General features: G+C 41.5%; 1 protein-coding gene across 1 annotated transcript in view; it reads left to right on the forward strand.

The window, feature by feature from the left end:
* RAB18 (RAB18, member RAS oncogene family) overlaps positions 1-25,241 on the forward strand; it is a 49,978-nt gene extending 24,737 nt beyond the window's left edge. Inside the window, exons 2-7 of the mRNA XM_088447795.1 lie at positions 5,053-5,108; positions 6,116-6,177; positions 18,105-18,177; positions 18,744-18,862; positions 21,038-21,104; positions 23,700-25,241. Coding sequence (XP_088303921.1) covers positions 5,053-5,108; positions 6,116-6,177; positions 18,105-18,177; positions 18,744-18,862; positions 21,038-21,104; positions 23,700-23,872 — 550 coding nt within the window. The 3' untranslated portion in view covers positions 23,873-25,241. The remainder of the gene's footprint in view (positions 1-5,052; positions 5,109-6,115; positions 6,178-18,104; positions 18,178-18,743; positions 18,863-21,037; positions 21,105-23,699) is intronic.
* Positions 25,242-26,150: the final 909 nt, after the last annotated feature.

A 26,150-nucleotide genomic window follows, 5' to 3' on the forward strand; every position in this document is an offset into this window, starting at 1 on the left:
CCCTTACGCGGTGCCCCTTGTAGCGGCGCCCTTACGCGGTGCCCCTTGTAGCGGCGCCCTTACGCGGTGCCCCTTGTAGCGCTGCCCTTACGCGGTGCCCCTTGTAGCGGCGCCCTTACGCGGTGCCCCTTGTAGCGGCGCCCTTACGCGGTGCCCCTTGTAGCGGCGCCTGTATGCAGTATCCCCCAGTAGTTTTGCCCCTGTATGCAGTATCCCCCAGTAGTTTTGCCCCTGTATGCAGTATCCCCCAGTAGTTTTGCCCCTGTATGCAGTATCCCCCAGTAGTTTTGCCCCTGTATGCAGTATCCCCCAGTAGTTTTGCCCCTGTATGCAGTATCCCCCAGTAGTTTTGCCCCTGTATGCAGTATCCCCCAGTAGTTTTGCCCCTGTATGCAGTATCCCCCAGTAGTTTTGCCCCTGTATGCAGTATCCCCCAGTAGTTTTGCCCCTGTATGCAGTATCCCCCAGTAGTTTTGCCCCTGTATGCAGTATCCCCCAGTAGTTTTGCCCCTGTATGCAGTATCCCCCAGTAGTTTTGCCCCTGTATGCAGTACCCCCCCCTGTTGTAGTGTCCATATGCAGTTGTGCCCATATGCAGTGCCCCTGTAGTTCTGTGTCCCCTCCCCCCCCCCTGTAGTTCTGCCCCCTCCCAGTACTTACCTGATCCATCGCGGCCGTCGTCCGTGCTGTCATTGCTGCTGCCGTCCTGACTGGATCTAACTAGCCTCCGATCGCTTTAGAGGCCATCGCTCACAGTTCAATGCTAGCACCCGGCAGGCTGTCAGCTAAGACAGCTGCCGGGTGCACAGCGTCGCCTCTGGACACCTGCGGTGCCTGGAGCCGCCCTCCCTACGCCCCTGATTAGAAGTCACCTTGTGCTTCTACATGGTCACAGCACTACTCTTGTGCTATCCCTACACCTTACAGCAGTGGTTCATTATTCCATACATTATATAGCATGGGCTTCTTTAGTAGTTTAGTATTTGGCAGCTAGAATCTGATGGGTATATTTACTAAACTGCGGGTTTTTAGATGTGGAGATGTTGCCCATGGCAACCAATCAGATTCTACTTAACATTTATCTATCACCTTAGAACAGGGGTCAGAGAACTTTTTTACCTTTTACCCCAAAATATATTTAGATACGCCGACGTTACCCCCTTGATTTGAAAGGAAGGAAATCCTATAGTAGTGCCCCCATAGTTATGCCCCTGTAGCAGTGATCCCATAGTTATTTCCCACTCCTGCATCCGCCGCCGTCCTGTCTGCCGGCTGCTCCTCGGAACTATGCAAGAGACGTCATGACGTCTCTCCCGTAGTGCGCATGAAGAGAGCTGGAAGCTGGAGTTCAGAAGAGAACTCCAGCCTTCGGCTAACGCGGCACCGCAAGGAAAGAGCCGGGCGCCCGCTGGTAATAACATCTCAGCGGGCGTCCGGCTTAGAGCCTCCCAGTGGCGCCGGGCTGGAGGTCACTGACGCCGGGTGCGCCGCTGCACCCGGTGCCAGTGACCTCCATTCCTGGGGGTAATGGACGGACAGCCGGGCATACAATGATTCATATGCATGCCCGGCTGTCCGTCCGTTACCCCCAGGAATTTCAGTTTTACCCCAAATGGGGTAATTTACCCCTGTTTCCCGACCACTGCCTTAGAAGATAATAGCTAGAATATGATTGGTTGCTATGGGCAACATCTCCACATCTAAAAACCCGTAATTTACCCCTGAGTGTTAGAGGAGTTGATGTGTGTTGCAAAAGACAGGACATTATTATTTTTTTTAAATCGTTTTTAATCCTGAAGGTTTCTAGCATGGATTATAAACATTTGTAAAGAAAAAACCTCTCTGAAGGGGTATTGTAGCACATGTCCCTTAATAAAGACTACCAAATGATAGCAGCAACTAAAATACAGCACATGATGTGTATATATAATAAGGGAATCTGTATGTAATGCCTGCCGGATGTATTGCGGGTGGACTAAATACCGACGCGGGAAGCCTGAACCATCAGGATCCTGTCTGGGGCTGGTAAGTACCCTAACCTCCCCCCAGTGTTGCCTAAACCTATCCCTCCTGGGTTGGTGCCTATCCCTAACCTTCCCCCAGTGACACTTAACCTCCCCGGGGGTGCCTAAAACTAACCCCCCCTGTGAGCGGCTAACAGTCCCCGCTTACCTTCGGGATGTCGGGATTTCTGCGCCTGGCTAAAGATAGGAGTCTAAATACCGACGCCTATCTTTAGTACACAGTCGGGATTCCGACGTCCGGACGCCGGTAAAAAGGCTTTTATTATGGGATGCAGTTTAATGGCTCAACTTATTGTACCACACCTTACGCTGGGTACACACTGTACTTTTTTTTTTTTTCAGATTGACAAACTCTTTTGTACTTGCAAGGAAAACCTCCGATTATTGCGCATACCGATACCCCTATTTATCTCTCCTAGTGATCAGAAGGAAAGATCGTGTCTCTGTACACGCTGCTCAGATTATCTGTATAGTGACCGCCTAATGAATATAAAATCTGCAGATCAGTTGTTGGCACGTACACCCTGCATAATGTTTTCTATGCCATAACCACGTTTATCGCATCTTATGAGCTTCCTAGAAGGTGAGATCATTCTATCACACCGATTTATCTGAGCTAAAAGGAGATTGTGTGTGTGTGTGCATTATACAATCTTCAGTCAATCCTCTAATACCCAGATGGTCTGTAAGATAATTGTACAGTGTGTACCCCGCTTTACATAGTCTATGCCTATGGTATAACCTGCCTCAGATACAGATGAATGCAGTGTCCTGTACACCTCTTCTGCCCAGTGCCGGCCGTAGGCATAGGCAAACTAAACAAATGCCTAGGGGCACCCATGCCCATGTAGGGCCGGCAGAGGTTTGGGGCAGGCATGGCCGGGGAACCTGCTGCTGGGTGGGCAGAGACTCTGGCAGCTGCTACTGCCGCTGTGCACGTCCATGATCGGAGCTCAGCTGACAGCTCCAATCATGTCCGGCAGCAAACAGTGAGCGGGCAACGGCAGAACAGATGATGGCGGGGCACCTGGATGGCGGCTAGTGGTTAACGCGGGTGCTGTGCTGGAAGAGGGTGAAAGGTGCTGTGCTGAGAGAGGGGTGACGGCTCTGTACTGTGCTGGGTGAGGGGTACAGTGCTGTGATCTGTGCTGGGAGAGGGGTGCTGTGGAGGGTGGTGCTGTGCTGTGATGGGTGCAGTAATGGGTGCTGTGATCTGGTGGGGTGTGCTGGGAGAAGGGTGCTGGGAGCACAGCACAATGGGGGAAGGGCCACACCAAGTGAAACCACACCCCTTCCGAGAGGCCACAACCCTTTTCTGGATCCGGGAGGGGGGGGGGGGGGGCTGGCACCATACAAAATCTTGCCTAGGGCATTAATTTGGCTAGGGCCGGCTCTGCTTCTGCCCCTTCATCCACTGAATATATCTCTATTCCCTCCCCCTCCTGCCAATAGCATATGTCTCCATGAATTTGCTTACAAGGTATAGGGGGGAATTGAATTGAAAGCAAGTTTGTTAAGCTCTAGGAATGAGTGCCCGGAGCTATTCAATAGGCCGTGCTATAGGCCCGCGACTAGGGGATTTCTGCTCGCACACTCCTGAGATGCGTGCAGAAATCTGACTTAACTAATGCATCAACGCTAGTTACGGGCTTACGCTGTGCGCTATTAGCCTCGAAAATGCTGTTTACTGCAACTGAACCTTGGGCATTAGTCGCGATAAACTGCATTTTAAAGCTAAGGAATCTATGGGTGCTTATTCCCGGAACTAAACAAACTCTCGTTCATATGAATTCTCCCCAATGTTATAGTGTGCTATAAGTGTGTCCAGAGTCAACGTGCTACTGCTGATTTGAGCTGTATGTGGAAACGGGCATGACTGCAGGAATAGAGTTTAGTAGTAATAAATGCTATTACTATTTCTGGAAGACTATTTGCTGGAAACCAATCCTATTGATTCCTGGCAGGAGCACTGGTGATTGGTCTGTTACCCAATTCACTGGCTGCACACTGGCCCAGTTAGGAAAGTGTATTTTATTTGGGAAATTGAGGAAACAAATGTTTCTTCTAACCGTTTTTAAAATTATACTATAGGATGTTCCCTCATATTTTTTTTTTAGCACTGTAGCTTCAGATCTACAGTTACCTATGTACTATAGCACATGGAGTCCTATTACACTACATATACTTTAGTGATTAGTCACCCTTCTATTTCTACTGTAATGTGCGATTACCTCTACATGTTTTATCTCCTGTGATGCCATATCTAGTCTAAATGATCTACTATAGATGGGTTGGGAACGGGATCTCGGCGGTCAGAATTAATAGGCCGGGATCCCAACATGGTTATGATACCGGCACCTGCAGGTAAGTACTCTAACCCTCCCTTCCCGCACCCTAAACCTAAAACCAAACCTTCCGCCTCTGCAGACTAGGCCCTCCCTCTAACCCCAATACTTACCATTGGGATTCTGACTGGTGTCGGGATTCCGGCACCAGCATTCTGAGTGCCGGCATTCCCGACAGTTGGGATATAAACTACATCCCCTATAGATATATTAAATATGAAAATAGCTCTTTATTTCATTCACTTAAACTTTTATAAGAAATTTGCATGTCCAACAATGATCTCTTATTTGATTGATCTTAATGGGTTTGCTGGAATTTTATTTTATTCATTATTCCTGCCATTGTAATTTCTATCAGCAAAAAGTTTCGGTTTAATGTATCTGTGTCACCTTGTTCAATGTAGGAGACCAAGGGGTAGATTTACTAAAGCTTCTAAACAAACAAGATGGTGTGTTGCCCATAGCAACCAATCAGATTGTCTGTCATTTTCTAGAATGCAATAGAGAAATAATAGCTAGAATTTGATTGGTTGCTATGGGCAACAGTAAGACTGTTAATTATTGGAAGCTTTAGTAAATCCACTGTACCCATAATCTCTATTGTGCGTCCATTCACACTGATGTTTAGCCACGGTGAGATGTTCCGGATGTGTCTTATAACAAAAATTTATTTTGTTTTATAGCCTCCTGTTAAGGTTTACAGATGACACATTTGACCCAGAGCTTGCAGCTACTATTGGTGAGTGATTTGTTTGGTTTAGGTGATCTGTAAAGGTTGCCCATACATGGTGCGATGCACCGTGTAGGGCGACTGCCGATCCGTCTGCAGACGGATCGTGTTATCACCGCCGGCAATCGTGCGGTCCCCGCAGACCGCACGATATGCTGGATTGCCCCTCCTTCATCTGAATGGGATCGTACATCGCATCCCAGATCAGTTGGTTTTGCAGGAAGATCTGGGGATGCGATGTACAACGCCGCGGGAGCGCACAGCACGATATCAGGTGAGATATCGTGCCCATACAATGCATGATATAGCACCTATATCGTGCTGATCTGTCGGATCGGCATGTATATCGTGCCGTGTATATTAAGACTTATTATTGTATAAATACTATCGACCTATTTATTTGCGTTGTGTTGCATTTCCTAAAACACTGCTTGTTCTACTTTTTGGGCTTACCGTGGGTAAATGCAATGGTAGTGCCTAGATCTAGTAAAAACAGTGAGAAAAAAGTTATGTTAAATTAGTCTGTTAACAACATATTTTATGCACTTTTACTTGAACTACTGATGAAGATCATAGTTTCTTAGTGTGGTCTGCTTAAACTGAAAAATCACCAACTCCTTTTGTGCATGGGGTTCATTCTATTGTGTATGCATATTACATCAGTGTGTGCACACGTGATATTACACAAATGGCTGATACTTGTCAGGAGTCCTCTAGGATGCCAAATAACAAGATTTGTATTAGTCTTTTAAGCAAGGTGGAAGGGGGGTTGTATTACTTAAAGCTCCAACAAACAATGCATTATCTCCTAACCTCATACATATCTATTCAGTTTCGGTAGATACAACACCTTAAAGCGCTGCAGGAGTGGGCTTGTCCGCACATAATAAGTCATTGTCTTAATACTTGAATAGTTGTTGTATTGGATGGAACAGCAAGTTAAATTGAATAACAAAAGCAGTATTTTATTTTCTTCCCGTCCAATAAAAATAATGTTATAATGACTTGTTTTGTAGGTGTTGACTTCAAGGTGAAAACAATTTCTGTTGATGGTAATAAAGCAAAGCTGGCTATATGGGTGAGTATGGAAACACTAAGAACCTTGGTATAGCAGCTTTCTATAGACTGCCCTCATTCAAGAAATAAAGAAATGGTAAACTTGGCTCTAAGGTCTTGTGTAGATGTGTGCCTTTTCTATACCGGCTTGTGTTGCATCAAAAGCCGTTTCTTATATTGTTTGTTTCTATTGATGGCATTTAGGGAGTAGCTATTGGAGTACTAACCTTTTCCCCTGCTTGGGTTGGTATTCCGTATGGAATGGATAGATGTGTAAAGACTGAATTGGGCAGTACAGGATATTTCCAACTTTTGTATGACACGATGAATGTGACGTAGTAATGGGACCTAACAACAAATACAGATTTCAGTATGAGAGAGCTTCTAATGTAGTACAGTAATTTCATAGGTGTGGTAGTAAAGGTAACTATCTGGGAGTGGTGGACAATACGTAATTGGGGTGGCTGTTTTGTGTGTTTGGACACATTAACTCTTCATAACATTCACACATTGGCGCACCAGAGTAATGAGACGGAAAGTCTGCTGCATCTAATCATTATTAATAGCTGGATTTTTCCTACATGTCCCCAATAGGGGGACTACCTCCAAACTCGCAGCAGTGATAAACCAGGGAAAGAAAAATTAGTGTTCTGATGTGGCGCTGTTAGGACACAATAATACGAATTAAAATCTAAATCTTTATTAGGTATTAAAATAGTTTTCAAAACTAGACCCTCATGAAAGATTATAAACTGGAAATGTTTTAATGAAATAAGTGAACATAATTCGGGGTCCAAATCCAATTTTTTTTTAAATGATTTTGAGGCGTGCAAGCCTTTGTAAGATGGTTTTTCTCAAATATTACATGACAATTACTATGGTTGCATCAGCTCAGTTTAATAGACTCACCTATTCACCCAAGCATTTCACGAATGTCCCTTGTTTAAGCTTATTTTGTACTGTAAATGTAAAGCACTTTGAGTCCTTTAGGAGAAAAGCGCTATATAAATAAAATTATTATTAAATGGTCCGTTACACTTCCTATTGACTGGACTTGTATTTCTGTCATCTAGTTACAGTGCCTAGTACCCAAACACAATATAGTACCTAATATATCTTTAAAAGGATTTGTCTGATAATTGTGATTTAAAGAAAAAAAAAAAGACACAGTGTCATTATTAATTGCTGTACAGTTAATACAGTACATTGGCTCCATTTCTTGACATAAGACTGATTGATGTTCCTGAACAGTGTATGTTATATGAACAGGGCAGTAACTAGGGGTGCGGTGGCACAGAGAGCAGCTCACCCACAGCTCCTGCATCTGGCTAGCAGGGTGCCTGTATCGGCACCCTGCTCCCGGAATCTCTGCAGCAGGGCCACCTGGAGCTTCCTTAGGACGCTCCAGAAGGTCACAACACTGCCCTTACAGCTCCCCAGAGCATCCTGAGGATGCTCCGGGCATTGTTGTAATCACCTGCTCACATCGTTGGTTACAGGCCACGGCCTCTCCACATGACATCATAAGGGGGGGGGGGCATGGCCTGCGTCGGAAGCGCTAGCTACGGCACTATATAAAGTGATGAGTGGCACAGTGTTTTTTGTTAATTAGGTTGAAGAATTCTGCATTCTGTGCACAGCATATATAGCGGATTACGCATTCAATGCCACTTAATGCAGTCACTTATAATTTGAGTGATTCTGCTTGGTGAGAAGTTGCATTCACATTCTATTAATGCTTTATGGATGTTACGTGTCATATCCACTTCCTATTTGAGCAGTCTCTGGATGCTAATGGTCTAAATCAGGATATAACTAGAGATAACTGCTTTCAAGTAGGAAGCTGCAATACTTGCGCCCCTTAGCTTACTCAGTGACTGTTTTCCCAATTTTTTAGGGATCTAATCCCATTTTAGACTTGTGCCAAGAAGGTGAAGCACAGTGAAACTGTCGCACGTTTCCAGACACTTTGCCAAGTAGCCCTGCTTGGTGATACACCGGTATGAGTACATCCTTAGCTGTGATGAAATGGTCTGAAGTGCATGCCCGCCTTCCAGCTTCTATAGCCGATGATACAGGACTGAATGATGCTGGATCCCTCTGATGCAGATATGCATTGATATCCTTACAATCTCATGCAGGAATCAATCTGCAGAATTGCACCAGGAGAGTCCTGCAAGTGTGTCGATCCCACTCCTTATTTCTGGGGAGAAAAAGGGATATGAGAAAAGAAAACAGACACATATTTAGTGGTTGTAGTAAACCATGTCCAGCACATGTGTTGCTGACAAACATGTTTTTGCTTAGGATTCAAGTAAACTCAGAGTTCGGCATCTCTCTTTAGACTGCTGACATTTGTGATCCATCCATGTCCTGGCAACACCTCTAATTTGTTCTCCAGTAACCCCATTTATGTCCATTGCCATTGTATTGTGGAATGATTCACATAGGAATAAAGCTTTACATGAGTTGGTAGGAACTAAGGATTATGGGATAAAGAGAAAAATCATGGCACTGTAGTTTGGCCGGATAATTAAGACCATATATTTGTACATCTAGAATACAAGAGATTTATATTTTGTTGACCAATCACTCAGTCTTTGGGCCAAATTCAATTGGCTGCGAAAAGATGAGATCGGCGAGAAACGCAAAGTTTTCACCTCATTCGCGTGTTTTGAGGCAAAGTTTTCGCCTGCTTACTCAATGTGCGTACCCGCTTTTCGCCCTATTCAAATCAGTCCGTACCCCCAATAAAGCCTAACTCACCTGTTGAATCAATATAGAAGTGTATTAATAACTCTAATAAAAGTAATTGGGGTACTTAAATTGAGTCAAAGGGCTGTTATATTCATATTTGCATAAGTGTGAAAAAATGATGGAAAGCAATTTTTTTGGGGGGGAAAATAATTTCTGTAGTTAATTTGGGGGTACATTAATATGGGCACTAGTATATTTTGGTGTCTATAAAGTGCAGTTTTAAAAAATGTTAAAAATACACCGGCTGCCTAATTAGTCATTAGTGGCGGTGTCCAAAGGGTTCTGAACCATTTATAACCCAAAATATAGATTTTGCACTTCTTTTCGCCTGCTTTTGCCTATGTAGTTATCGCCTAGGTGAAAATGTCCAGGAATTGTATAGGGCGATACTTCGGAAACAGGCAAAAACCACGCATCTGTGAAAACTTTTTGCAGATCGCGGCTTTTTGCATCTGAATACAAGCCAGCTGGAAAAGGTAATGGAACATCTATGATTTTGTTCCATTAAGAGAAGTAATTAAGTCAGATGTTAAGATAAAGTGCACAATTCATGCAAGACCTGTCAAAATTATCACTGATCTGAAGCATTGCAATACAGAGGAATGAGCCTACTTATCCACAAACGGCTGGATCGACCATTAGGTACAGGATATGATTTTTATATAAGTAATGTACTGCTACAATATTGCTAAATAAGTTCTAATGATAAAGTTTCAAATATTTTTTCCCACTGTTAATGTTGCTTCAGTGGGGACATCAATTACAAACATTGGTGCATAGATAAAGTTTCAGTAACCCATACCAACCAATTAGCTGCTTGCCTTCATTTTCCAAACTGTACTAGAAAATCTACATAATTTGGTTGCTAAAATTACATCTCCCTTTTGTCACACGGAGCTGTTTTCATAAATATTCTCCAGTGTATTCAATACAGACTATAAACTGCAATTCATTTAGAAAAAAAATGTAGCAGACTATCTAGATCTTCTAAACACAGAGGACGAACCTCACAATGGCGCCTTAGTGTGACTCTAAATTCTCACAACTCTCCACAATCAATTTGATGAAAGTAAAATTCTGCAAATAATTCTGTGACAACTAAATATGGTTGCAGCTACTAAAGAATAGGGAGCGGAGGGCCTGATTCAGAGCCGGACGCTCTGACCAGAGCGCTCGCTCTGAATCAGGGCCGGCCTACCTAAAATTGGTGCGGCCTCCTGGCCGCTCGCATAGCTGTGGGTGACCACCCACAGCTTGTGTGAGCGTCCATGATGATGCTCTGCGGTAGGGTCTCGCTGCCGCAAGCCCTGGAGTGCTTTTGGCTCTATCAGAGCCAAAAGCACTCCCACTGACATCACTAGTGATATCAGTGGGGCCGGCCCCAGACAGTAGGCGTTCCCATGGGAACGCCTCCGTCTTTGCTGCCAAGCCCCCGGCACGCCCACCAAAGGGGGCGTGCTGTCACTCACCATCGACAGCACGCCCCCTTTGGTGCGAGACCCGGTCGCTCAAAGAAAAAAAAGGGAAGGGAGAGCGCTAACCAATATAAATTAACAGTTTAATAATATTGACAATTATATCAAACAAAATAATATTAAAAATATATACGATTAGATAATCAGCTGATCATAGTTTCCCATTTCATCATGAAATAACATGCACAATCAATTGGACACGATTTGAGACAATAAAAAATAATCGTATGATCCTAATCGTGTACAGTTCTACGCATGTATTAAACACGAATCCATTGGTGCTAGTTCTCCCATCCAAATAAAAATGATTAAAAACGGAACATATTTAAATTCTGCTATACAATAGTCAATCCTGAATTGGTTTGAACAGCCTCAAAATCCTAGTGTCCTAACAAATTCCCTTTTTGAAAAGAGGTTGTTGCATGCACACAATATTGTAATCTTAATGGTAATTTAGGGCTATTAGTCCCCAGATGTATGAAATCATGCAGTTTCCCTCTTCTCTACCTTGCGGAAGTTAGTTAGTAGCATAATGAATGACTTATGAGATGTAATGGTAAAAAAAAATCCATAATGTTTCATTTTAGTAGCAGAAAAGCTTTGAATTTGTCAGTCCTGAGGCTGGTTATTAAATAGCAGTCTGTTGGAAAACACTTATTTTATGTGAATATATCTTGAAGCAGGTTTTTGTCACCCCGTTAGCCATTCAGAGCAATCTGGGCACAATCAGGCGTCACTGTCGGCCTGTGATTCACAGGATACTGATATGGACAGTAATGTATATCCTCCGTATCCGGCTCTATCCCACTATTTGTTATGCACTTATTGGTGTACCTATAAGAGAGAGGAAAAAAAGTCAACCTCATACGAGCATAGCAATTTACCATTAAGGTTAATTATTTATAATGACATACTCCTCTCAGATAATAGTGGTAGTGTCAGTGATTAAGCTCTGCAATGACTACTCACACTGTGTTCACAATTGATCTACATCAAATCGCATACGTCCTGTCCATCTCTGTATCCCTGTGTACTCACAATGGAGGCAGCCATTTTGCAGGCTGAACCAATATTTAGAAGAAAGCTGCCTATTAACCCCTTAATGGTGAGCCTATTCCAGAAAATACCATTAGTTGCATATTTCACCTCACAATGCACAAATGGTCAATTGAATTTTAAAATATAGCAAATGGGTCTTTCCATGTCAAATCCTCACAAAATAAGTAACTTTTCAACCCAACCATCTCAGATTTTTTGTAAAATTTGGTAGGATGATAGACGCATAAAGTAACTTTCATATGTAACATTTTAGCCCTCAGTGATGCACGGTGTTAATGCTACAGGGTTGCAAACATGACAAAAAAAATGTATGCTTGCAAGGTGAACTAAAACAAATCATAACTTTGCTTCTTGCAGTAACCATGCAGCTGGCAAGTTCAGACCTGTCTTGTAGTGTCTCTCTGTGTTCTAGGGATGGCCATCGGTGGTTTTCAATCGATGGTCACCATTGGAGATAATCCATTGTGCAATATCAATCTATGGTGTACCATCGATGGTTTGCACCACTTGATGGCCACTGCTGCCCTGTGTCTGGCAAACTAGGGGCTAATAAAAAAACCTGGGGCGGGGCCTAGCGGACAGTCATGAGTGGGGCTAAGTTCTGTGTCATGGGCAGAAAAAACCATCCGGTTCCACTTTGCAATCATTGGCAGAAAAGAATTGGCTCTCTGCCATCGATGGCAAAACTCATCGATCATCGGTAGTAAGCCATCGAAATTTGTAAACTATTCATGGTCAATGGCTATCCCTACTGTGTTCTTCTCAGTATCATACCTCCCAACTGTCCCGCATTCAGCGGGACAGTCCCATTTTTCTGGGACTGTCCCGCTGTCCCACCTGCTGGCCGCAGTGTCCCACGGTGGAGGGGGGAAGTTGGGGGCATCTGTTCACCTGTGTTAGGGAGAGCCAGGGGGCTGCCCAGCATCTCGGAGAGTGCTGGGCACGCCCCTTATAATGACACAAACGGTAGTTGACGCGAGGCTCCGCCCCATTTCTGAGAAGCCACACCTTCTAGCAAAGCCCCGCCCCTTTCCCATTTCCGGTTTTAGAGATATCCATGGTTGAGCACAGTTGCTTAAATCTAACTGAGTTACTAATTAAGTCACCTGTGATCAAGCATGTATATCCTTAAAACCTGTACTGTTAGGGTGCCCTGAGGACTGAGTTGCGAACCTCTGAAATAAACTGTCTTCGTCCCTTGTATCATACTTGCCTACTCTCCTGAAATGTCTGGGAGCTTTACGAAAATCGGATGTTGCTCTGAGACCCCCGAAAATCAGGCAAGTCTCCTGGCCGGCAGTCTACCCCCCAAACTCCCTTGTAGCTCCATGCACACAATCATCATGATCCCGCCCCCTGCTTCACAATGTCTGTAATCTCGGTATTGTGTAGCGGTGGTGTGGCCAAAATGATGCGATCACATGGTCGCGTCCCCGCTCTGCTTCTAATGCTGGGTAATATCCCTAGCCACGCCCCTATGCCGACCTGGCTACCCCCTCCCGGAGGCAAGCATGTCTTGTATCACTAGTTCTCAATGCAGAAGCTGCAGCCAGACTGAGTAGTGAACCATCAATGATTTGCACCATAGATTGTTGTACCATTGATGGTTATCACCAATGGTGACGATCGATGAAAAACCACCGATGGCTGTTTCTAGAACAGAGAGGCAGACTACAAGACAAGTCTGAACTTGCCAGTTGCATGGTAAGTGCAAGAAGGGTTGAACTGCCGTACTTAATATTTTTTTTTTACTCCTGTTCCCAAAGGATTCCCAAAATGAAACCTATACCAAAGAGAGAGTGTATTTAAGTGTATAACATACTTTATGTACAAAGTAATTAAACATACACTTTTTTTTTTTTTTTTTTTAATGAAAACTGTAGATGAACTGAAGGACCCCTCCTCCTCAAAAATATCATCTAGTGTGTACCCAGCTTAAGATGCCTTTCTCCATGTGCATGTAGCTGACATACAATGTTCTACAGCCAACAATTGAGACTTGCATATGCAGCCAGTGTACACCAGCTATAAGTAACACATTATGATTCTGTTTTCAACCGTTTGTTTTGCTTGTGAAAAATGCACTAGCTAATAGGCAGCAGTAAAACGGAATAATGCTCGTTACTCTCTCCGCTGCTGAGGGTTTTCCCACACTTGTGCTGAGACCATTTTTCTTGGTTTGCGCTAATCACATTCTAATGTCATAACACTATTTGTTTTATTATTTATTTTCCTGAAGTACCCACATTATACTTGGCTTTTATTTTTTTATATAAGACTTTGAATTTTCAGAAAATACCATTAACCTTTTTGCTCCTTCTAACCTGTTGAATGACATTTAGCAGATATTGCCAAGAATGTGTGTGAAGGGAGGTTGTCATTTCATTAAAGTGAACTAAAAGCTAGAATGCATTTATATTTAGAAGCCTGCCCTACACGGTAGTTCTTGTTTTGGCATTAATCCACCTTCCCAGAATTGCAAAAAGCAGGATTCTGAGGGGGCGATTCATTGTTGCGTGGGAGGCGATAATTAAGGAGCGCCCAGGTTTGCAATTCAATTGTTCTGGGCACTCATTGATTATTGCCCTCTTCACGCCCTATTAAATCGGGTTTAGCCGTGTAAAACGTCTAACGTCCTGGTTAGGGTGCTCTAACCACAGGTTTCTCGCACATTTTTGCCCGCATCCTCCTAAAGGTGCGAGGAGAAATACCGGCGGCTATTGCGCTCAGATAGAAACAATTTAGTGTAGTTTTTCAGACGAAAAGTTTGTCTGAACTTTTAAAATGATGTTGCAGTTTTTTTTTTTTTTCATTGTTTATTTTTTTAAGTTTTCTAGTTGGCGAAAATGATCTCGTTTTTAACGGTCTGTTTATCAAACTAATTCTGTACTTAAAACATGCAGAGGTCTAGGTACCTTAATCTGAGAATTTCAGTGACAAGTGTAAGAATCCTCCTGTAATGCATTACAACAATCTTAAGTTCTGTGTATTAAATATGAGGATTATTAGTAATGTTAGCTTTTTCCTTTTGTCTCCTCTTCTCACACAAATAGATCTGTAATGAACTGGTTGTCATATCTAAAACATACACAGCAGCTAACTGCATGAGGCTCTTGAATAATTCTGAGACTTGTGTCAGTGAGGGTCACTGTGTGTGCCGGTGTCTCTCTCCATACTCCTATTGTGCTGTGTAACTGATAACCCACCTATTTCATGGGAGTGATCTAGGACATTTTTAATTTAAGACCTTACCATGACATATCTGTCTATGACAGGGCTTTATATTTGACAGTATTAGAACTGGTATTTGTCACCAGGTATATGACAACAGACAACCAGAAAGGTGTACATGAGAAACCTACATCTCAGAGATCCTTGTAATTAGTGGCCGAGATGAGTGCTGCTCCCCCTGGTGGTGTAAAAATACTCTTTTACGTTTTTGAAGAGCATTTTTATTCGAGGAGAAGTCTGCCATTATCGGTAATTCTCCTCTGAGCCCCTATATAGCAGACCGTCCTGATATTGTTCTAATCTCTGCACTGATGAATAATCTACTCTGAGCTCTTGTAAAACCTGGCGCCCCAATATATCAGGCTGCGTGTTTCTGATAAATGAAAACATAAATTGAATTGTATTACAGGCAGCCCTCAGGCTTTTTACTAAGCACTGTGCACTGGATGTGCCCCCTGTGCTCTCCTACACGGCAAACACTTGTCTGCTACAAAATTATTTGTTTGCTTTTACTGTAGTGCGCAGAGTATACACCCTGTTGCCTGGGCTCTCAGCGATCATCAATACACTGTATACTGCAGCTTCCTGAGTCCTCCCAAATCAGCAGGGAGGGATAGAGCCGTGCTTACTTCACTGCATGCTGGGTGGTACGTGTCACTCCAGACATGCCCCCTATTTCCAGCTCCATAATAAGAATTTATTCTTTTCTCAGATGCGTATCATTCTGCTGCTTAGAAATATGCATGAGGACCTTTTTAATGAGTGCTTGTCATTCCATAGGTGTCTGATGCCTATACACAGGTGTTCATGCAATCACTTCTTGTATCGCATTAAGATGCGAAGCCAGGAATAGAACTACTGTAGGGACTTATCTGTAATAATTGCAGCATTGGAAGCTGCAGTTTTCTCCACATTATTTGATACTTGCTCTGCATGAACCAGAAGTGCTTTAAGCCTTGTACAGTGCCTTGCAAAAGTATTCACCCCCTTGGCTTTTTACCTTTTTTTGTTACATTACAACCTGGAATTTTTTTTTTTTTTTTTTTAATCTGAATTTTATGTGATGGATCTGCACAAAATAGTCTAATTTGGTGAAGTGAAATGAGAAAAATATAAATAAAATTCTGAAATTTGGCATGAGCATATATAATCACCCCCTTTGCTATGAAGCCCCTCAAAAGTTCTGGTGCAACCAATTACCTTCAGAAATCACATAATTAGTGAAAAAAATTAAGTCCACCTGTGTGAAATCTAAGTGTCCCATGATCTGTCAGTATAAACACACCTTTTCTGAAACGCCCCAAAGGCTGCAACACCAGTAAGCAAGAGACCTCACACCATGAAGACCAAGGAGCTCTCCAAACAATTCAGGGACAAAGTTGTTGAGAAGTACAATTCTGGGTTGGTAATAAAAAACAATATCAAAATCTTTGATGATCCCTCGGAGCACCATCAAATCCATCATCATCAAATGGAAAGAACATGGTACCATAACAAACTTGCCAAGAGAGGGCCCCCCACCAAAACTCAGACCGGGCAAGGAGGGCATTAATCAGAGAGGCAGCACAGAGACCAAAGGCAACCCTGAAGGAGCTGCAGAGTTCCACAGCAGAGACTGGTGTATCTGTGCATGTGACCACAATAAGCTGTACACTTCATAGAGCTGGGCTTTATGGAACAGCGACCAGAAAAAAGCCATTACAGTGATAAAAATAAGAAGACGCGATTTGAGTTTGCCAAAAGGCATGTGGGTGACTCCCCAAATGTATGGAGGAAGGTGCTCTGGTCAGATGAAACTAACATTGAACTTTTCGGCCACCAAGGAAAACGCTATGTCTGGCGCAAACCCAACACATACCATCACCCCAAGAACACCATCCTCACAGTGAAACATGGTGGTGGCAGCATCATGCTGTGGGGATGTTTCTCAGCAGCAGGGACTGGGAAACTGATTCGAGTCGAGGGAAAGATGGATGGTGCTAAATACAGGGATATTCTTGAGCAAAACATGTTTCAGTCTGCTTGTGATTTGAGACTGGGACGGAGGTTCACCTTCCAGCAGGACAATGACCTGAAGCATACTGCTAAAGCAACACTCTAGTGGTTTAAGGGGAAACATTTAAATGTGTTGGAATGGCCTAGTCAAAGCCCAGATCTCAATCCAATAGAGAATCTGTGGTCAGACTTGAAGATTGCTGTTCACAAGCGGAAACCATCCAACATGAAGGAGCTGGAGCAGTTTTGCCTTGAGGAATGGGCAAAAATCCCAGGGGCAAGATGTGGCAAGCTCATGGAGACTTATCCAAAGCGACTTGCAGCTGTAATTGCCACAAAAGGTGGCTGGACAAAGTACTGACTTTAGGGGGGTGAATAGTTATGCATGCTGAAGATTTCTGTTATGTTGTCCTAAATGTTGTTTGATTCACAATATAAAAAAAAAAAAATCTTCACAGTTGTAGGCATGTTCTGTGAATGAAATGATGCACACCTTCAAACAATCCATTTTAATTTCAGGCAACAAAACATGAAAAATGCAAAGGAGAGTAAATACATTTGCAAGGCACTGTATATGTTGACTTTGCCTCTGTAATGCCTCCACTTTTACAATAAGCTGGGTCCCAGTATGGAGTGTATTGCCAATTTGCTGTATTTTTCTGGAATGAAAAATCCGCCACCTTTTCTCTAGGCCAAGGAGCAAATATTTGATTGGCTGAATATATAAAGTCGCCAACTGTTCTTTAAAGCTGTATTACCATTTGTTCTGGCACATCTTTGGCATTTACCACTTTAATATGGCTGCTGGGGACGGTGTTTGCTTGTGAACAAATTGGAAGCCACATTCTCTGGGATTGCAGGTTCTCGTTTTCACAGTCAGTTGGTTAAATCAAATTGACTGAGGTACCTATTAAGTCACCCGTGGTCAAGCGTGGATATTCTTAAAACCTGGACTGTAATGGCAGAGTTTGGCAAACTCTGATCTAAGCCAATTAGCTTGTGAATGAAGATTGTACTCTGTATAATATAAGTACAGTTATTTACATGGTCACTTTTAGATCCTGGGCCAAGTCATGCTGTGTTTAGATCACACATGCTCTTGAAGTGCTTTCATGAAATGTATATGCAGTGAGTTTAGAAATGTAAAGGTGGTTACTTTTTTTTTTTTTTTATAATGAGTGAATCATTTGTTCCATCAATATCCATATTCATTTATTTAATGAATTCTTGAGTTTGTCAAAAAGGAAAAAAGAAATCAAGCAGCCAAAAACCAACAAAACCCAATGTGTGCGATTATACTATTTGTCCAGAAGATGGTGCTGTAGGACAGTATAATGCACATCTTTCTTGTTTGAGAATCTTTAACTTTTTGCTGTTTCTAGATTGCTCAAGATTTATGGTAACTATGGAACCATTTTATATCAATCTGTAGGACACTGCCGGACAAGAGCGTTTCCGAACACTAACTCCCAGCTATTACAGGGGTGCTCAAGGTGTTATATTGGGTAAGACTGTATATTGCATTGTATAATACCCTATTATTTCCATCTACCCCTTTCCCTTTATTTTGCTTTACAAGAATAAACTTTCTGTAGTTTAACGGTTTGTCTTTAATATAAGGTAAAAGCGCTAATGTTCACCAAGCAAAAAAAAAAATAGATGTAATAATAGGTAAGCTACTAGACAGAATTTTAGCGGGTGTGGGGAAGGAGCAGTGTTATTAAAATGAATATTTGGAAATAAGAATAAGGCTAAAATGGTATAGCCTAATATGCAAACTGATGTGTCAGGTCAAGATGCAGGAAGGTAATAACTTGTATCTTATCTAGCCGATGTGCCAGGCACTGCCTGGGTGGTTTTATTTTTTTTCTAATTCCCCTTATTTCCCCCTCAGATAAATGTATTCAGTGATTAAAAAATAGATAATGGAGTACTAGTTTTTAAATGTATCTATAGTAAACCTTGTGCAGTAAAGTCATTTATTCCTGTGCACTGTTTACGTTATTCATGTGTTTGCGCTTTTGGACCGTTATCTAGAAAACTCCCCATTTTCTTCCCTCTTGTCTTTCAGTTTATGATGTCACACGAAGGGATACATTTGTAAAGCTGGACAACTGGCTAAATGAGCTGGAGACATATTGCACAAGAAATGACATTGTAAAAATGCTGGTTGGCAACAAGATAGACAAGGTGAGGTGCCGGTCTGTACTGGACATGGGATGTGGGACTTTGGTTCTTTTGTATTTGGGAATCTACTAAAACAAAGCAGAGTGAGCAATGACGGACGTGCCAGATAATAAGTGTTTCCATCCCATTGCATGTCAGGTTGTCTTTCCTTGAGTAATTGCAGTGACCAGATCTGATTCGCATGTAGAGTTTTGTTATCCTGTTCCATAAAAGCCAATGATGAATCATGTCCTAATCACTCACTAGGGATAAACGTGTATAAATGACACTAAACAAAAGGAGTTTTTGTTCCAGTAGTGACCTCACATGGCTATTATTGCACCCCGAGTGCCTAGTCTAAATTCCATGGCAACATGGAGCAGATTGTGTGACTCTAATGGTGTACCTGGCATTACAGCTTTATCTGCACACACACAAGGTCTTGATGATATTATCACACCAAATTTGAGGGTGGCGCTATTGATTCTTTTCTATAAACTTCCATTTGTACTGTTCAGTCATTTCAATTACATTGAGTGCAGCGTTTATGGCACCTTACTATCTGGACGTTTCATGAAGAGGAGATCAGAAAAAAAAGGTTTAGTTATGTAAAGAGGCTGAAATGTGCCAGTGGGCTGTTTTTGTGGTTACCACCATGTGCCCACACACCACAAGTTGCAATGTGTGTCGAAGATCATCTGAGTAAATCCGTTGCCTTTGTAGCATGAATAAAGCGGCTGCAGCAGTCACAATAGTGCTAAATGAGAAACACAGGTTTCATTATGCTGCGGTTGGCTGTGGTATAAAAGATAGACCGTTAAAAGATCAACAATGTCTAGACAGACAATAGATGTTAGGCAATAGGTCGACAGGGTCAAAAGGCTGGCGCACTAAATGTCAATGTGAAAATGGTCGACTCATGTTTTTGTTTTTTCAAGCTCTAATCTTCACCCTTGGTGCCTAACCCTAGCCATCGGGGTAGGTGCCTAACCCTCCAGTAAATGCCTGACCCTAAAAGAAAAAAAAATGTGTTTACCATTTAAAAAACGTATGTTGACCATTTTAGTGTCGACCATTTGTACATGTCGACCTTCTTTCTTGTCTACCTTTTGTCCCTGTTGACCTATTGCCTGTCTAACATCTGGTGTCTGTCTAGACCATTGTTGGCTTACCTTGACACTCCAGCTGTTATGGAACTAAATAACCCAGCATGCACTGCTACAGTTTTGCTATTAGGGCATGCTAAAACTGTGGCAGGGCATGCTGGGATATATAGTTCCACAACAGCTGGAGTGTCAAGGTAAGCCAACAATGGTCTAGACATTGTTGACCTTTTAACTGTCTGTCTGTAGTCCAGTGTCCGCTGTGGTTGTAGGTTACCACGTTTGGGAATACTACAAAATGAAAGTGTTTCCCTTTAGTTTTGCATTAACCTGCCATTAGGTTCAAGCTCAGTAATTGTAAGAGTCCATTTTATTAGCAGAGGAACAATAATTTGACAAACACTAAATTTGTACAGTTGCATTACTTTTGCTTTGCACTAATTACTTTTGCTTAACCGAAGTGTTATATCTTCAATATTGTGGATACACTTGAAATCCTTTTGGTTTAGTTTTTATTTTTGTTACTCAAACATCACTTGAGTGTAATGTTGTAGCGCAGGGTTCACAAATGGCCCATAGATAGCATTGGGGCCTACTAGGTTACAGTGTATGCATCAGTATTCTTGACTCAATGTAATGCACTTGTCGGGCAGAGTGAGTTCTAGTATACAGAATAAGCTGAAGTAAATTTAAAACACATTTTTGTTAACGTATTTTGCGTTACTGCTTCTCCTGCACAAATTTATGGGGTTTTAAAAGCTTTAATCAATTTGTGCGTTCTTTATCTAGATGTTTATCTGTAGGAGAACTTTGTCATGATTAGGTACTTAAGACATATTTGTAGAAGCGCCATTCTATATTGTATATATTATTTAACCAAATTCTAAATCTATCATCACATCACTTTTTCAGTATTTTATTTCTACTGATTTAATTTACTTGTAATAAGTGATATTTGATTGTGCCATTGTGGAAACTATATAAAGAAAAAATATATAATAATCTAGTTTACACACAAATGTAAGGAAATCTTCATAGTATATCACGGAGGTTACTTTCACTTCATGAATACAAAAAAAATATTGTCTTCTTACAGGACAACAGAGAAGTGGACAGGAATGAAGGTCTCAGGTTTGCACGAAAACATTCAATGTTGTTTATAGGTAAGTGTTTGTTTACCTGTAAGAAATATTTGAGCGAACAGTTTATTGTGTTACATTGGTTATTCAAATTTATTTTGCCACATTAGCAATCAATAATATATAATATTGCTCTGTTAATATAATTAAACATTAAGTTTAACAACTATTCAACTTCCTCATTTGCTCATTGATCAGGTAGCTTTCCGGAAGCTTTTACAATGATCCTCTAAACCGCGGAATAGTAAATCCAACAGCTTGGCGGGCAAAAAGGCCGCCGGGCCAGCTTATATGCCCCTCACTAAATTTCCCCCTGGCTTTACTTTTTCACATGTATAATCAATAGAAATTCTTCCTCAGCTCTCTACATTGAGACCTTTCCATTACCCCACCCCCCTGATATGCCTGTGCATTTTGTACAAGTTGGTCTTTACTTGTTGGTTGCTCTGTTGTGTCCGTCTATTGTGTATCCCAGAGATCTCAGTCTGTAAAACCTTTTTAAGTCATGGATGAGGTAGAAAACATTCTTTCTTAAATCACACTTTGTTTTGGTTTTATACTGTTCTAAATCTTTATTAGATCATCCTTCCTGCTTTGCTGGACCACATCTTAAGGAAACTAAATGTGGTATTGATTGTGTTTGAAAAGCTCATAGATAACCTTTAGCTGGCATTGGTGCCTACAGCGCCTCTGAGGCAGTATTTGTGTATTATGTCACATCATAGTTCTGACACATTGTAACCTCACCTGTTCCTGCAGTGGAATCACTTCCCGAGCAGTGTTTCCAATCCCTTGCCCTTCAGCTGTTCTGGCTGCTTTGTGAGATGAGTCCTGGGGCTGGTTCCTGCACTCCACGATGCACTCCACTCTTGTTTTCATTATGTGCGCGATAGGTGTGATTCATTTCATGGAAGTAATGTAGCAGTTACCTTGTATTACCTTGTATTGAGCTCTCAAAGGATCTTACATTGAAAATAATTAGCCGTACCCACTAAACATCCTGTGTTTGTTTTGTTTTTTTCCTGGATTTCATATAGGTTTAATGAGTTGTCACAATGCTAGCTGCTACTAGTAGTAACTATAAATCAGGGCCTTCAGCGAAAAGTGATTTGATAAATATTTCGGTCACAGCCATTGTTGCCGTAAGGCAGCTGAGCCCTCTGGAATGTGAAGCGTGAAAGACTGACTATTGCCCCAGCCACAACAAGACACCTTTTCATACTTTTTCTGGATTCAAACTCTTCGCTTTGAGTCCAGTACCCACTTTTTCATGGTTTTATACTTCATGCCAAGTGTGTTCCAGGCTGTGCCAAGAATCACAGGGCTGACCCCTAGAAGCTGTAGTAGTAAATTTTAATATCATCTAATGTATTTTCTTTTGATTATTGAAAGCAGCTCCGTAGGATTCGGAAACCTGTCATTGCCTCTCACTTAAGAAAAGATTTAGTAAAAAGTCAGCATGACACCTGGTAAAATGTCTGAGATCTGAAGATTTGCACCTGATCGGTTACTGGTGATTTCAGATGTAATTTCAGAATGAAAATGTAATTTTTTATTTTTTTTTGCCAGTTAGTGAATCTTGTTTTATTGAGCCTACGATTTCTCATTTTTCAGAAAGACTTTTTTTATTATACTGTCCTGCTTAAATGTTGTATTTACACATTACTAATGGATTATTTTGAAGGCCTATAGCAGTGTGCATCTCTATTGGGCTCTGCAATTTGGGAAAGCTTAGAAAATAATGTATTGTTGGGAGTACTTTTTTTTTCCTGAATTTTTCTCAAATATAAAATAGGTTTAAACTGATCAGAATCTGCTTTTGGTCTTGTAGAATTTCATATCGTTTACTGGGACCTGAGGAGCATGACAATGTGTCACATTGCTATTTTGGTCTGACCTCTAATAAGACCCATGTTTGTGACCAGCTACGTTTTATTTCTGCCATGAACTTTCATGGTGAAATAAATCACCCAGTCACATGGTTTTCTGTTAATCACAAGGACACTAGTAATACAGATCTATCGTTAGTATAAATGTATACACTTACATGCATATTGTACCTGTATACGTTTTATATAGACTGCATTTTGCCACTTGTTAACCTCTTGAATGACCCAGTGGTGGGGAGATTACTGGAAGCCATATGCTTCAGAGACGGATCCCCAGAAGCTAACTGAAAGGCTGTATTCTTGCAGTAGGATCAGGGGGTGTTTTTAGAAGTGGCTAAAACAATTAAAACTAAACCACAAGTTGACCCAATGTGGAGCAGAATCCTGTGACCATGACAAATGTATATGTAATAAACATTGTATCTTCTTTTGATATGTAGCTCATGGTAAGCTAAGCTTGGAGCCAAGAAGCCGGTCATCACATTGATAAATACCTTCTTCTTTATCTATTCTTTTGACATGTATGTTTTGACATTTTACCTCTAATTATTGCATTTTAGATGTAGTGATCCTTTAGTGGTGGTTCTGTGGAAAGTGCACCTTGTCTCCAGAGTCACCTACATCATGTAATTAGCTGGTAATATGTTGTACAGGATTATATACAGTACTGAGATCATCACTCAGGCAATCTTTTGTAATTGTCCACTAAATGTGTATTTGTCCCCTGTAGAGTCCAGTGCGAAGACCAGAGACGGAGTTCAGTGTGCCTTTGAGGAACTTGTTGAAAAGATTATACAGACTCCCGGACTATGGGAAAGCGAGTCTCACAGCAGAGGTGTCAGATTGTCTGATGAAGAAGGTGGCAGAGGGGGACCTTGCGGCGGATACTGCTCCATGCTATAAAATAGTTGTTGTACCCTCCTCCTATTTAATCATATATATAGTGATACCAGTTTTCTGTATATAAATCCTTTACAGTTAACATAGGGACCTTTCCAGTTTGCACACATCTGTTTGTATCATGAGACAAATATTTGTAGAACACTGTCCAATAGATTTGCAGTCAGCAAAGTTAAGCACATGAAACGGACTCTTTACCGTTGGCGTGAACAGGACTGCATAAGCAAGTGCATAGACCACAATGTCATTTGTTCATGTACTTTTAAACTCTTGCTTACATTACAGCGCTATTCTAAACTATGAATGCAAAATCCTCTTTGCCCACCCACTTTCTTTCTTTGCTCATAACTATATGTGGGTCATCTGTTTAAATCCTTGAGCGTTACACAATCCCAGTGTGGCCATTGCCGAGGATGACCCCTGGCTTGCTTCGGACGCTCACAAAAGCATGTTCAAGCAGATGTCTTTTTATCACATTGCCAAGAAGATGCAATTTCCTCTGATAGGTAATAACCACCAGTATGTGTTTGTATGTAGCATACGATTTCCTTGAGAACTCATCAGCTCTCCACACGTCTCCTGATTGTGTGTTTATAGTTGGTGGAGGCGTCATACTTCAGTTTACAGCACTTGTATCCTGTCCGACGACTCTTAGTGATGTATTCATGTTTCTGTAACACAGAATGGAAGGATGTCTTCCCAATGCATGTTGTGACAAGTCCTCTGTTTCCTCTACACCTATTTCTGTGTGGTTTACAGTCCATTACATTGAATTTAGTTCTGGTAATGTGTATATATAAAACTAATTCTGAGGCTTGTTACTCTACTATGTTGAGCAGGTGGGAATAATTTCACCAATAATGAGTAATTCTTGTATGATGGGTAAAGCTAAAATTCCATACATCTTGTATAAAACCCCATCTCCTTATTGCTGGTGGTGTTTGATCATTAATTTAAGGCATTGTTGTATTAACGATTGCATGACCCACTTCACCCTCTTCCCCACTTTTTGGGTAAAAGGATAAATGCTCCAAAACAAAAAGGTGTAATTGCTCTCATTCCCATAATGCACTCCCCTCTCTCTTTGTAGGAGTATGGGAAGTAACCGCATCTGCTGTGCGGGCAAGGGCGAGTGAGGACTTGGACCCATTGGGGGCTTAAATGGGGCGAGAAAGATTAGTAGGCTTTTTTTTCCTTATAATTAACCTGTAATACCAATAGAGTAACGCCACACAGTCTGGCCAAAACGTTTCTTACAGAAAATGCCTAATGGACCTACAATTGCCTTCAGCCTGCTAAGAATTTTATTCCATTTACGGAAAGCACGTTCTAACTTATCTGCAGATATAAATAAACCTGATCTCACCATTCAGTTCTGTATGTGCAGCCTTCACTTTGTCTCACTTGTGTCTCATAGCTTCGGTGTCCGTTTATTGCAAAAAAAAATTCCGACCTATTTACATATGGCTTCTGAGGTAGGAAGTAGCATATTGCAGGTTAACTTTTGTAAAAAAAAATTGAAAACGGCCTTTTGTACACAAGATAATATTTAAATACACACGTATGTGCTCCATAATGAATGTGTGCAGTAATACCATAAAGTATAATTAGATGTAAGGGTCATTGGTTCTTCTACAGCGACAGAGAAGAGCACTTGTGCACTTGCATTGAAGATCACCCAAGTACTGCCGAGTAACTTGGACACCATCAAAAATGTTGTAAGGATTTGGATTCTGTGCTAAGCCATCTTTAAGTAGGATGCTCCACGTAATTACACTTTATATATGAATCTTCAGTGTATTTCAGCTTCTGCAGCCATGGTTTGTTTTTTAGCCAGAAAGCACAACGTTTTATGTAGGGAATGATTATTGGACCAACAGAAAAATTTACTCTTTGAAGCATAAAAAAAAAAAGTCACATAATGTATTCTTTGCTCCAATAGCTGTAAAAAGTGTACTGTTTTTACACTGTGGATAATTGCAATGATTTTAAGCTTTGCATGTAAACTCTTTGCGTGATGCCATATAATTGATACTACACTTTATTCTGTTTGGAAAAACCATTTGTAAAATAAAGTAATGGATAATCCAAGATTGCTGTTAGAGAAAACTGATTTTCTGTGTACTGTGGATAGGTCATCTATAAACACAGCCATTTTGTGGGCTGAACCAATATTCAGTCTTTACATCACTAGGACATGCGTTCTGAAAATAGCTGCTGCCATAGTTTGCAGGTGACGGGTACATTTCAGGATAAATTGAATAAATATATTCCAGTTTAA

The sequence above is a fragment of the Taudactylus pleione genome, unplaced genomic scaffold (assembly GCF_031769625.1).
Source record: "Taudactylus pleione unplaced genomic scaffold, aTauple2 ptg000439l, whole genome shotgun sequence".
Classification (NCBI taxonomy): domain Eukaryota; kingdom Metazoa; phylum Chordata; class Amphibia; order Anura; family Myobatrachidae; genus Taudactylus; species Taudactylus pleione.